This window comes from Anomaloglossus baeobatrachus, assembly GCF_048569485.1.
Source record: "Anomaloglossus baeobatrachus isolate aAnoBae1 chromosome 5 unlocalized genomic scaffold, aAnoBae1.hap1 SUPER_5_unloc_7, whole genome shotgun sequence".
Classification (NCBI taxonomy): domain Eukaryota; kingdom Metazoa; phylum Chordata; class Amphibia; order Anura; family Aromobatidae; genus Anomaloglossus; species Anomaloglossus baeobatrachus.
Window position 1 is genome coordinate 129,628 of NW_027441811.1, and position 12,517 is coordinate 142,144.

A 12,517-nucleotide genomic window follows, 5' to 3' on the forward strand; every position below is an offset into this window, starting at 1 on the left:
TTAACTTGTGAAAATCATAGACTAAATGACAGACATTTCTGATTTTCTGTTTCTCTCTATTAAAAGACCTTGCACATTCTATACGTGAATTCTCAAGTTCACACTCCTCATAAAAGCGTAACCAAATCTCTTCTACATTAGAAATATCTGGATAAGTGAACTGAAGTTTACTTTGCTTCACATATGAAGAGATAAAATCCATTTTCTTACCTGAAATGATCAGATGATCTGATGGATGATCCTGTAAGACTTGATTCACCTTGTTCAACCCGTCCAATACTTCTTATGGACTGACTCTATCTTTCTTGCTCAAAAATACGTCAAAAGTTAACTCCTGTAACTTTGTAAAGACTTTAAAGTTCATTTAAAAAAAAAACATTCATGCAACTTGACTCATACGTATTTCCTAGGTTCTGCGTGATTTTTTATAAATTGTCGATTCCTGATCCTTTGCAGGAGATATTTAAAATACTTATGACTTTGATAACTTCGACCCCCCTTATGCAAAGTGAAGGAACAACAAAAAAAATATAAAAAAAAATCACGAATAGCTGACTCGCCAAATGTTAAAAAATATACTCTTAAATATATTTTTCTTCAAATACGTAAAGCCGCATGAAAGAAAAGACCTCAAAAATGTAAAAAATAAATGTATTTTATCTATTTAAAAATGGTTGCCAAGGTTCAGTTACAGAAAGGAAAAAAATAATATACTTTGATAGCTTATGTAAAAAGAGTTCATTTAGTCCATATTGAACAATGGGAAGTCTTTACCCATCTCTCTTTGGCTCCTGAACGGCAATGCTGGGGATGTCATCTCTTAGCCTGGACAACGTATCATATCTTGCAGCACTGGAGTCTTCTCACCGCAGGCAGTGTGGAGAGCGCCCAGTAGCCCCCTCCATCGTGTATTATATACCAGCTGTTCAAACCATATAGGGCCTTCTAGTGTAACACAGTTGAATATAGTTCCATATTACGTAAGCTTCTAGAAGCTTCGAGAAGCTTCGGGAAGGATTTAAATATATCCCTCCATGCTCAGCACTCAAGTATATTCAATATGGGCATATTTACCCTTATAAACTTTATTAATAACCTATGCCCTCCAACATAAACAGAACTATGAACGTATATGTCTTACTATGAAATATTTGATAACTAGATGTATTAATTTTAATCATTTTACAGTAACTAAGGACTTTCTTATATAGGAGATGGAAAAAACATGGCCGAAAGGGGCGGAGCTGTGTTCACATTCAGAAAAAAAACTACATATAACTGAATAGGATAACTGAAGTGAGCACTAATATATATATATTATGAGTGCAAGCCAAAAATTACATACTATACAAGGATAAGGCTGCACATCAAACATAGATAATGGTATAATGCCTCAAGCATATGGAAAAATGTTGGAATATACAATGAAAAATGCTACTTGCTAATTTGAACATGTGAATAATGAATTGCATACCTGCCATGAATATTAGGAAAAAGGAGATATTTACCAATCGCATTGATCAATGTAACTGAGCCCCAAGACCTCGTCAAGGTATATCTCTATATTGGGGTCCCTAGCTCTGTGACCCTAACTGTGTGTCATCTCATTACAATTAAAAACTGCTGTGGGTGGAGAGGGGTAACTAAGGACTTTCTTATATAGGAGATGGAAAAAACATGGCCGAAAGGGGCGGAGCTGTGTTCACATTCAGAAAAAAAACTACATATAACTGAATAGGATAACTGAAGTGAGCACTAATATATATATATTATGAGTGCAAGCCAAAAATTACATACTATACAAGGATAAGGCTGCACATCAAACATAGATAATGGTATAATGCCTCAAGCATATGGAAAAATGTTGGAATATACAATGAAAAATGCTACTTGCTAATTTGAACATGTGAATAATGAATTGCATACCTGCCATGAATATTAGGAAAAAGGAGATATTTAGCAATCGCATTGATCAATGTAACTGAGCCCCAAGACCTCGTCAAGGTATATCTCTATATTGGGGTCCCTAGCTCTGTGACCCTAACTGTGTGTCATCTCATTGCAATTAAAAACTGCTGTGGGTGGAGAGGGGTAACTAAGGACTTTCTTATATAGGAGATGGAAAAAACATGGCCGAAAGGGGCGGAGCTGTGTTCACATTCAGAAAAAAAACTACATATAACTGAATAGGATAACTGAAGTGAGCACTAATATATATATATTATGAGTGCAAGCCAAAAATTACATACTATACAAGGATAAGGCTGCACATCAAACATAGATAATGGTATAATGCCTCAAGCATATGGAAAAATGTTGGAATATACAATGAAAAATGCTACTTGCTAATTTGAACATGTGAATAATGAATTGCATACCTGCCATGAATATTAGGAAAAAGGAGATATTTAGCAATCGCATTGATCAATGTAACTGAGCCCCAAGACCTCGTCAAGGTATATCTCTATATTGGGGTCCCTAGCTCTGTGACCCTAACTGTGTGTCATCTCATTGCAATTAAAAACTGCTGTGGGTGGAGAGGGGTAACTAAGGACTTTCTTATATAGGAGATGGAAAAAACATGGCCGAAAGGGGCGGAGCTGTGTTCACATTCAGAAAAAAAACTACATATAACTGAATAGGATAACTGAAGTGAGCACTAATATATATATATTATGAGTGCAAGCCAAAAATTACATACTATACAAGGATAAGGCTGCACATCAAACATAGATAATGGTATAATGCCTCAAGCATATGGAAAAATGTTGGAATATACAATGAAAAATGCTACTTGCTAATTTGAACATGTGAATAATGAATTGCATACCTGCCATGAATATTAGGAAAAAGGAGATATTTAGCAATCGCATTGATCAATGTAACTGAGCCCCAAGACCTCGTCAAGGTATATCTCTATATTGGGGTCCCTAGCTCTGTGACCCTAACTGTGTGTCATCTCATTGCAATTAAAAACTGCTGTGGGTGGAGAGGGGTAACTAAGGACTTTCTTATATAGGAGATGGAAAAAACATGGCCGAAAGGGGCGGAGCTGTGTTCACATTCAGAAAAAAAACTACATATATACATTTCTCCAATCTGACATCTGTCACTTTACATGATAACACATCTGTAATGCTGAATCTGATCCCAGTGTATGAGATTTTATTTTCTGTGGCATATTCTACTTTATCTTAGCTGTAATGTGAGGTTGATTTGTTTTGCATTTATTAAAAAAATATAAAGTTCACCAAAAATGTAAAAGAATTAGAAGTGAACAAACATTGCATTTGAAGCTCTTTAAACAAATAGTGATACCGCAACATATAGTCAGTAAATAGCATTTACCGTATTCTGCTTTAGTGTAAATGACTATTTTGACTCTACAGAAGCCATATCTCTGTATAATCAAGAGTCTTTCAGCTACAACCATTGTGGAAACCCTCCATTTTTCCACTGACGGAGAAGCAGTTCATTATAATTTTTTGTCTGAAAATATTATTTGATGGCTAATTATTCAAACATATTTGAGGCACAAAGAACAAAGGGGTGACCATCTTGGGCTCCTGGTTTCTACTCTGAGATTTACTGTTCGATTGTAAACGGTTTTTGTTTTAGTAAATAGTTACAATTTATAGAACTGTCAATTTCTTTAGCTATGTTATCTAACTCAGTGTCACGGAGTTGGATTTCAAATTAGAACTGCGCAGATGTATATGAATCAGGAAAATGACTACACTGAGAAACATGTCTCTATTTGAGAGAAGTGAAGGTCTTCTGCCCGTGTATTCAAAAATATAACATTTTATACAGCTTTTTGGACAGTCCTGTAAAATAACATTCCTTTAAGTGTGTCTGGGAACAGACGACAGTCTACTCAAGAATATTGCTTATTCATGAGTCTAACCGGTTTCCAAAGAAAATGTTCTATTGAAGAATGTCAATTTACTTATTTATGAGACTACAAACTGATTACTTAGCCCTAAGCATAGTTTGTTTACATATACAATCCTTGCAACATTTCAGTCAGGTATATGTAAAAAGCAATCCATAAAACATTCAAAATACAGATTAAGCTTATTATAATAGAATATCATACTGGAGAAACGATTCATAGCCTAGGCCTTCACAGTGCTACTCTGGGGAGTCCTGGTACTGCAACAACTGTCAGGTATAAGATACTGACAGTCACTGCAGGTCTAGCAGGCACAACTGGTATAGATAGATGCAGCAGGTCCACCGGGCACAGCAGATACTAGGAGAAATATACGTGTTCGCACACACAGCGTAACACTCAGGAAGCAGAACTGAACCCGACAACTAGCAACATGTCTTTAAGGATAGACCACATTACCCAGGCACCTCCCATGGGGGAGGATGCCTTAAATACATAGTGCCTTTCAGCTCCCTTATCTGACTCCCAGGAGCTCTGCGGGCCCTGGGAGACGGTGGAAGGGACTGGGGACATGGAAGCCATTGTTGGGTGTACGGGACAATAAGTGTGCTAGAGTCCCCGCCGGGAAAAGGATGCAGGACAGTGCTGGGACGCTAGTAACAGCAAAACAAGCTATTTTATAAATTATATCCTTTAATTTGAATATATTATTACAATCAATTTTTATTCTTGGCAGATGACTGTACCAGAAGATTAGAGGCACAACTGGCATCTTCAGTATTAAAATCAGATGGCCTTGATAACACACAAGATATAACGGAAGTGAATGCCACTATTCCAGATATACCATCATCTCTTCACAGCAAAGATCTATCATCTGATTCTATTAAAGAAGTCTTACCCTTTAATTCATCACAGACTATTAAAAAAAATAAATGTCACAAAAGAGGCATTCAAAATCAAAGTGTTCTTACAGGAAAGAAGCAATTTTCAACTACAGAGTATCGAAAAATCCCCAAAAAAATTCACACAGGAGAAAAAAGAATGTCTTCAGAGTTTGTTAGTTACCAGATAGCTCACACAGAGAAGCCGTATTCATGTTCAGAATATGGGAAATGTTTTAATTACAAATGCAAACTTCTTACACATCAGAGAACTCACACAGAGGAGAAGCCGTATTCATGTTCAGAATGTGGGAAATGTTTTAATTACAAATGCAATCTTCTTACGCATCAGAGAACTCACACAGAGGAGAAGCCGTATTCATGTTCAGAATGTGGGAAATGTTTTAATTACAAATGCAATCTTCTTACGCATCAGAGAACTCACACAGAGGAGAAGCCGTATTCATGTTCAGAATGTGGGAAATTTTTTAATTACAAATGCCATCTTCTTACACATCAGAGAACTCACACAGGCGAGAAGCCTTTTTCATGTTCAGAATGTGGGAAATGTTTGAAACAAAAATGCCATCTTCTTACACATCAGATAACTCACACAGGGGTGAAGCCTTTTTCATGTTCAGAATGTGGGAAATGTTTTAGGCACAAATGTCGTCTTCTGACACACCAGAGAACTCACACAGGGGTGAAGCCTTTTTCATGTTCAGAATGTGGGAAATGTTTTAACCAAAAACGGCATCTTGTTAGACATCAGAGAACTCACACAGGGGAGAAGCCTTTTTCATGTTCACAATGTGGGAAATGTTTTGCAGAGAAATCAAGTCTTGCTAAGCACCAAAGAATTCACACAGGGGAGAAACCCTTCATATGTTTAAAATGAGAGGAATATTTTACACACAAATGGCATCTTTTTAAACATCAGAAAACACAAGGGTAGATGCCATCATACCTAGAAGGTGAGAACTGTTTTATTTAAATTATAATTTGTTTACCACTAAGAAAAATAAACATGGGGAGAAAATATAGATTTGACAAACTGACCAAAATAACACATGAGAGAGACAAAGTAAAGGCAAGTAAACAAGAAAGGGAAAGCACGTTAGAAGGTACATTAGAATTATATTATATACAGTTACTAATGTCGTTATCATCGTAACAGACGTCTGTTTTCTAAAAATCAAATAAAAACCAATCTTCCATGTGCATTGAACATTTCACATTGTTATATATTTATATATTCACTATATAGATAAGAGTATTGCGATTCTTCCCGCTCCACCCCCCCAAAAAAATAAAAAAATACCCAACATTCCTCCTCTCTCTTCTTCCTAACTCCCAATCTCAGTGATCTGCCATTCATTACAGTTAGGCGGGCTTTGCACGTTGCAACATCGGTAACAATGTGTTACCGATGCTGCAGCGATAGTCCCCGCCCTCGTCGCACGTGCGATATCTAGTGATAGCTGCCGTAGCGATTATTATCGCTAAGGCAGCCTCACATGCACTCACCTGTCCTGCAACGTCGCTCTGGCCGGCGAACCGCCTCCTTCCTGAGGGGGCAGGTCGTGCGGCGTCACAGCGACGTCATGCGGCAGGCGGCCAATAGCAGCGGACGGGCGGAGATGAGCAGGATGTAAACATCCCGCCCACCTCCGTCCTTCTCATTGCAGCCGGGAGGCAGGTAGGAGATGTTCCTCGCTCCTGCGGCCTCATACACAGCGATGTGTGCTGCTGCAGGAACGAGGAACAACATCGTACCTGTCGCAGCACCGGCATTATGGAAATGTCGGAGACTGCACCGATGATACGTAACTTTTGGAAAAAGGGAGGAATTCCAGGGCACTACTCAGTATTCAACAAGCCTATTTGTCCATTACAAAGAAAGTCCTGTATTCAGAGGCTGGAAGCAAACACCGGGGTGCTTATATCAATAGATAACAAATCTTGCAATGCAAAGTAGAAAAAGTATAGCACTCACCGGTTAAATTGCTGTGCAGAAAAACTGTTTATTTAAACAGCGGAGGTTACATGTGCGGAGAGGGCTGGTGGGGAGAGGGAGTGTGCGCTGTAGCAGACGACGGCCGTTTCGCACCTGTCCGGTGCTTCAGCTGGTCTGATTAGGTATGACATCATATCCTTTTTATCCACATCCAAAAAAAAAAAAATTTTTTTTTTTTTTTTGTGGTTGATGTCAAATAATTAAAACATATGTTAAAAACAAAGAATATACATACAATACTCGAATTTCAGCAACAATTTTCAGCAAACATATATAAATATACATGGAAGAAGCCAAATGCCTCATAAATCAACCTAGAAACACACTAAGGTCATTTTTATCATTTAACCCTAGAGGGCCTGTTGCGTTGAATCTCATAATAAATTCAGCCTCTTTTCTTAATAGCATTTTATGCGTATCACCTCCCCTAGCGTTAGGCTCAACCAATTCTATCCCTGCAAAGGATAATACATTGCAATCAGAATTATGAAATTCTCTTATATGGTTGATTAACCTAGTTGCCCCTATTCCACTATGAATGGAGTTCCTATGCTCTCTAAATCTTACAAAGAGCTGCCGTATCGTCTTCCCAATGTAAAAATATTGGCACGGGCAAAAAATCACGTAAACGACCATTTTAGTCCTACAGGTTATCAAATGCCGCACATAATGTGAATGGCCACCAATTACAAAAGAATTGCCCGTCGTTTGAGCCTAACGCTAGGGGAGGTGATACGCATAAAATGCTATTAAGAAAAGAGGCTGAATTTATTATGAGATTCAACGCAACAGGCCCTCTAGGGTTAAATGATAAAAATGACCTTAGTGTGTTTCTAGGTTGATTTATGAGGCATTTGGCTTCTTCCATGTATATTTATATATGTTTGCTGAAAATTGTTGCTGAAATTCAAGTATTGTATGTATATTCTTTGTTTTTAACATATGTTTTAATTATTTGACATCAACCACAAAAAAAAAAAAAAAAAAATTTTTTTTTTTTTGGATGTGGATAAAAAGGATATGATGTCATACCTAATCAGACCAGCTGAAGCACCGGACAGGTGCGAAACGGCCGTCGTCTGCTACAGCGCACACTCCCTCTCCCCACCAGCCCTCTCCGCACATGTAACCTCCGCTGTTTAAATAAACAGTTTTTCTGCACAGCATACGTAACTTTTGCGCTCGTTCATCGTATCAAAAAGGTTTTGCACACTGCGACATTGCAAGTGATGCCGGATGTGCGTCACATTTGACCCCATTGACATCGCACGTGCGATGTCGCAACGTGCAAAGCCGCCCTTACTTTCAGCGCACAATCTCCATGTCTGAACAATGTCTGTGACTTCTCTATACTACAATAATAAACATGTTCATATTACAAATTACTATTTCCATCTACGATCCAGTCCTTCTTTGTGGAAACATCTGATGTGATCGAGTTTATTAATATCACTTTCTGATAAGTTTAGTAGTTTTTTCATCATCATTGGGAACTGACTCCTTTCTCTATTTCTCTATTCCCCAATACTAATGATGGATGGACCCAGCCTGTAAAAGTTCCGATCCGCATGGTTTCATACTTACCAAAGTGCCAGGCCTGGGATTCTGGGTCTTGATCCGGCAACTCGGGAAATAAAATAAAGGAAAAATAAAATAAGAATGAAGCAAAAGCTTCATACTTACCGAGGCTCCAGCGCGGCTGTACACTGCTCCCGCGGTTTCCCATTCACTTCCAGGGCCGCGCATTACGCTCATGCATATGCACTGCTTTCCCCGCCCACAAGTGTCTATATCGTACAGTAAGAATAAATAGAATTTTTGGCATAGGGACTCCTCCTATTATGATACCCAGCACAGATAGTCATGGGTGCAGCCCCCAGCCGTGCACTTATCTTGGCTGTATATCAAAATAGGAGGAACCACATGCGACTTATTTTTTTAATTTTTTAAATAAATTAAAAAAAAACAGTGTGCGCCCCCCCCATCACTAATCTGTAAGTGAAAGTAAATAAACACAAAAACTGATTTCCCACAGTCCTTCTCCTGTGACCGCAGGTAACCTGTCACCTTCGGTCCAAGGTGGAGGATGGTGAGAACCACCGGGTTTGACCCCAACTAATTTGAGTTATGTCACCGCCGATCACGGCTCAGTCTCTACCTGCAGTTGCAGCATGCAGACATGTTCTTTGGCCGTGCGCATAATTTCAAATGCAGCAAAACTGAATCGTCGTATGATCTTGTGTGGATTACGTTGGACCTGCAGGGATGCTTTTGGGGTTAATAAAGGGGTGAAAGAGGGTGCATTTTTGTCTTCTATTCCAAATACAGGATTTTTCGGTGTTTGTGTTTACTTACTTTCACTTATAGATTAGTAATGGGGGGTGTCTTATCTTTGCCTCCCATTACTAATCTAGGGCTTAGTGGTAGCTCCGATTGCCACTACACCAGGGCAATCAGGAAGAGCCAGGAAAAGTGTTGGGGTCATTGCATCTAATGGATGCAACAATTCTGGGCGGCTGCATGCTGCTATTTTTACGCTTGGGGGCTCCCAGTAAGCATGGGTCTCTCCAGCCTTAGAATACCAGCCACCAGCTGTCGGGCTTGATCATAGCTGGGTATCAAAATTGGGGGACTGCATGCTGTTTTTTTAAAATTATTTATTTAAATAAATAAAAAAAAGCCACATGCGGTTCCTCCTACAGTATTTTGATATGCAGCCAAGATAAGCGCATGGCTGGTGGCTGCAGCCTGTAGCCGTTAGTTTTATCTGTGCTGTGTATCATAATATGGCGGGGACCATACACCAATTTTTTAATTATTTATTTGTACTGTACACTATAGGCCCGCAGATCGGGTCTGTGATTGGAAGCATCAGACACACTGTCATTCAGTGTGTGAATGAGTATGACTGCAATCAATCACAGATGCTGGTGGCTGGGGATAACGGTGCATATGCATGAAGGCTAAAATGCGGCTCCGGAATTAAATTAGCGGTCAGTAAGTATGAAGCACCGCTTACTTTATTTTTTCTTTATTTTTCCCTTTTTTTTATTTTATTAGAAAAAATCTGGATTTTTAGCCAGAATACCTTGAAAATTCTGGGACCGGACCCACCACTCAGGCACGTTTGAAACCGCGTGGATGTGAACTTTTACAGTCGAGGTCCACCCATCACTACTTCTGTTATGTGCCTTACCGTTCATTTTTGTTAATTATTTACAGCCTATTTACACGCCAACGGTTATGTTTGCCATCACTGGAAATGTTAGCACTTGTGCATGATGTGCTCAATAGTTCATTGCTTTTGATAATATAGTGTCATGGAGTAATGCGTGAACTTGAATTTTTCCCTTGAATGAGGCATGTATTGCCCTTAACAGCTGGTCTGAGAAACCTATCCAGGGCTATATGTTTTCATTATCTGAGGCTGCCGACTTTAATTCACTGTTTCATCAGTGACTAATTCACGTATATACTTTGTCCTGTATCCAAACCCAGCTGTTATCTTGTGGTTATTCCAAATATAAAGATATTCAGGTTTACAATTTAAAGGGAACTTGTCAGGTCAAAAAAGTGTTCTGACCTACAAGTGTAGTTATATTGTGTAATATGAAAGTAATAAAATAACGTTTTATTACTTTCATATATCCTATGTAAATGACAGGGTCTCTAGCCCCTTGGGTGTCTCATCACCCTGTGGGCGTGATACCATGGCTTTAGATCAGCAACGTGACCGTCGCCACTTCAGAATCTTGTGCGTGCGCACGCTTAACATTCTCGCCGCCTCATCCTGGTGTTTGGTGTTGGCTTCTGACGCGCACTGTGCATGCTCAGAAGACGCCTGTGGTTCCGGTCATGCGCAGTGCGCATCAGAAGCCAAGAAGCAAGCGCCAGGATGAAGCGGCGAGAATGGTAAGTGCGAGCACGCGAGTTTCTAAAGCTGCAGAAGTGACGTCGCTCATGTAAATCCATGGTATCACACCCACAGGACGATGAGACACCCATGGGGCTAGAGACTTATGCTATTTACATAGGGAGTATGAAGGTAATAAAATGTATTTTATTACTTTCATATTACACAATATAACAACACAGGGATGGGTAGGAAGGGGTTAGCAGCTCACACAGACTCCTGCTTGTAGGTCAGAACGCTTTTTTTGACCTAACAGGTTCCCTTTAATGATTTTGAATAATCATTTTTTGTCTGACCAAACTATACTCAGTGTATATATAATAAATCTGGCCCTAAGCAATTTATTTATATTCTAACCCTCTATAGTATCAGTGACCATTGTGTATATTCTGGATTGATCTTGTGGTGTAGTCAGCATAGGTTTCTGTATACCAACGTCACACTGACTGTCACTGTAGACAGAACTCCAGGACTGTGTGATTGCAAGGTTGTGTCTTTTTAATGTTGGTTGATGTTTATACAGTTAGGTCCGTATACACTGGAGATCAAAATTAGTTCACTAGTCTCTCACACTGCTCTGGTGTGATTTTGGCCCACTCTTCTTACAGTCCTCCACAGTTCTTTAACTGTTGTGGGTTTCTTGACCATATCTTTTCCACCAAGGATTTTCCAGAGGTTTTCTATTGGGTTTAGATCAGGACTCTGCGTGGCCATTTCACTATTTCAATGTTTTCTGTTTCAAGGAACTGCTTTCACCATTTTGCTGTGTGATAGGGGGCATTGTCCTGCATGAAAATTGCCGGCTGATTGAGTGATGAACGCAAGGAAGGAACCACGAGTTATTGAAGAAGGTTCTGATACACACTTCCATTCACTCTCCCATGTAGCTGTATGAGAGGTCCAACTCCTGCTGCAGAAAATATTCCTCAAACCATGCCCCTTCCTCCACCGCCTTTTACTGACATATTAACACACTTTGGGTTCAGTCTTTCCCCAGTTTGTCGACGAACATAATGTTTCCCCTCAGACCCAAATAAATTAAACTTACTTTCAACACGAAAATGAACTGTGGACACTTCTCCTCTGTCCACACAACATGATTCTTTCTGCTAATGGGAGGTTTGGTCAAAATGCTCTTAAACATTGTGACACTATATGACGAGACAGATCCTTACCCTGTTCAGTGCTGAACTGGCGATCAATTCCAGTTGCAGTGATGAAACAATTAACCCATGGAGATTCTCCACATTATCCTGTCCTCTCTTGCATTTGTCTTTCGAGGACGACCAGCCTTCTTGAGGGACTTGAAAGAGTTTGTGATGTTGTAAAGATGCAATATTCTCGAAATCACAGACTTGGAACAACCAACTTCTCTTTCTATGGCTGATAGGGTCGCCCCTCTTGCCTTCATATGGAAACCTGCTGCTGGAGGGTTTCAGTCACTTTGGAACAGCACATCATTTTTACAAGGTCAGTGCAAACTGGAAAGTTAGGAGCCAGTTACGTAGTGTTTGTCAAATAAATAAGGAAATTAGCACCAGGTGCAGATTATCACCAATAACTTGCAGGAGCTGAAAGTGTTCTCTAATATTGATCCGTGTTGTTTTACATTTATCTCCTTTACATTTTTATTATTTGCTTTACAATAAATTCAATTTATGAAATAAGCGGAAAATCCTGCGAGTTTCCTCATGTTAGGAAATAATCACATAGGACGACACAAGGACCGCAACATCATTCAGGAAATTGTGTGTTCTCTAATTTTACTCTCCACTTTACATAATGCGAGAGTCATACACTGCAAGAGA

The 12,517-nt window shown here is 39.4% G+C and overlaps 1 protein-coding gene across 1 annotated transcript in view; it reads left to right on the forward strand.

The window, feature by feature from the left end:
- Positions 1-6,097, forward strand: part of LOC142259306 (uncharacterized) — a 30,264-nt gene extending 24,167 nt beyond the window's left edge. Inside the window, exon 3 of the mRNA XM_075331776.1 lies at positions 4,632-6,097. Coding sequence (XP_075187891.1) covers positions 4,632-5,677 — 1,046 coding nt within the window. The 3' untranslated portion in view covers positions 5,678-6,097. The remainder of the gene's footprint in view (positions 1-4,631) is intronic.
- Positions 6,098-12,517: the final 6,420 nt, after the last annotated feature.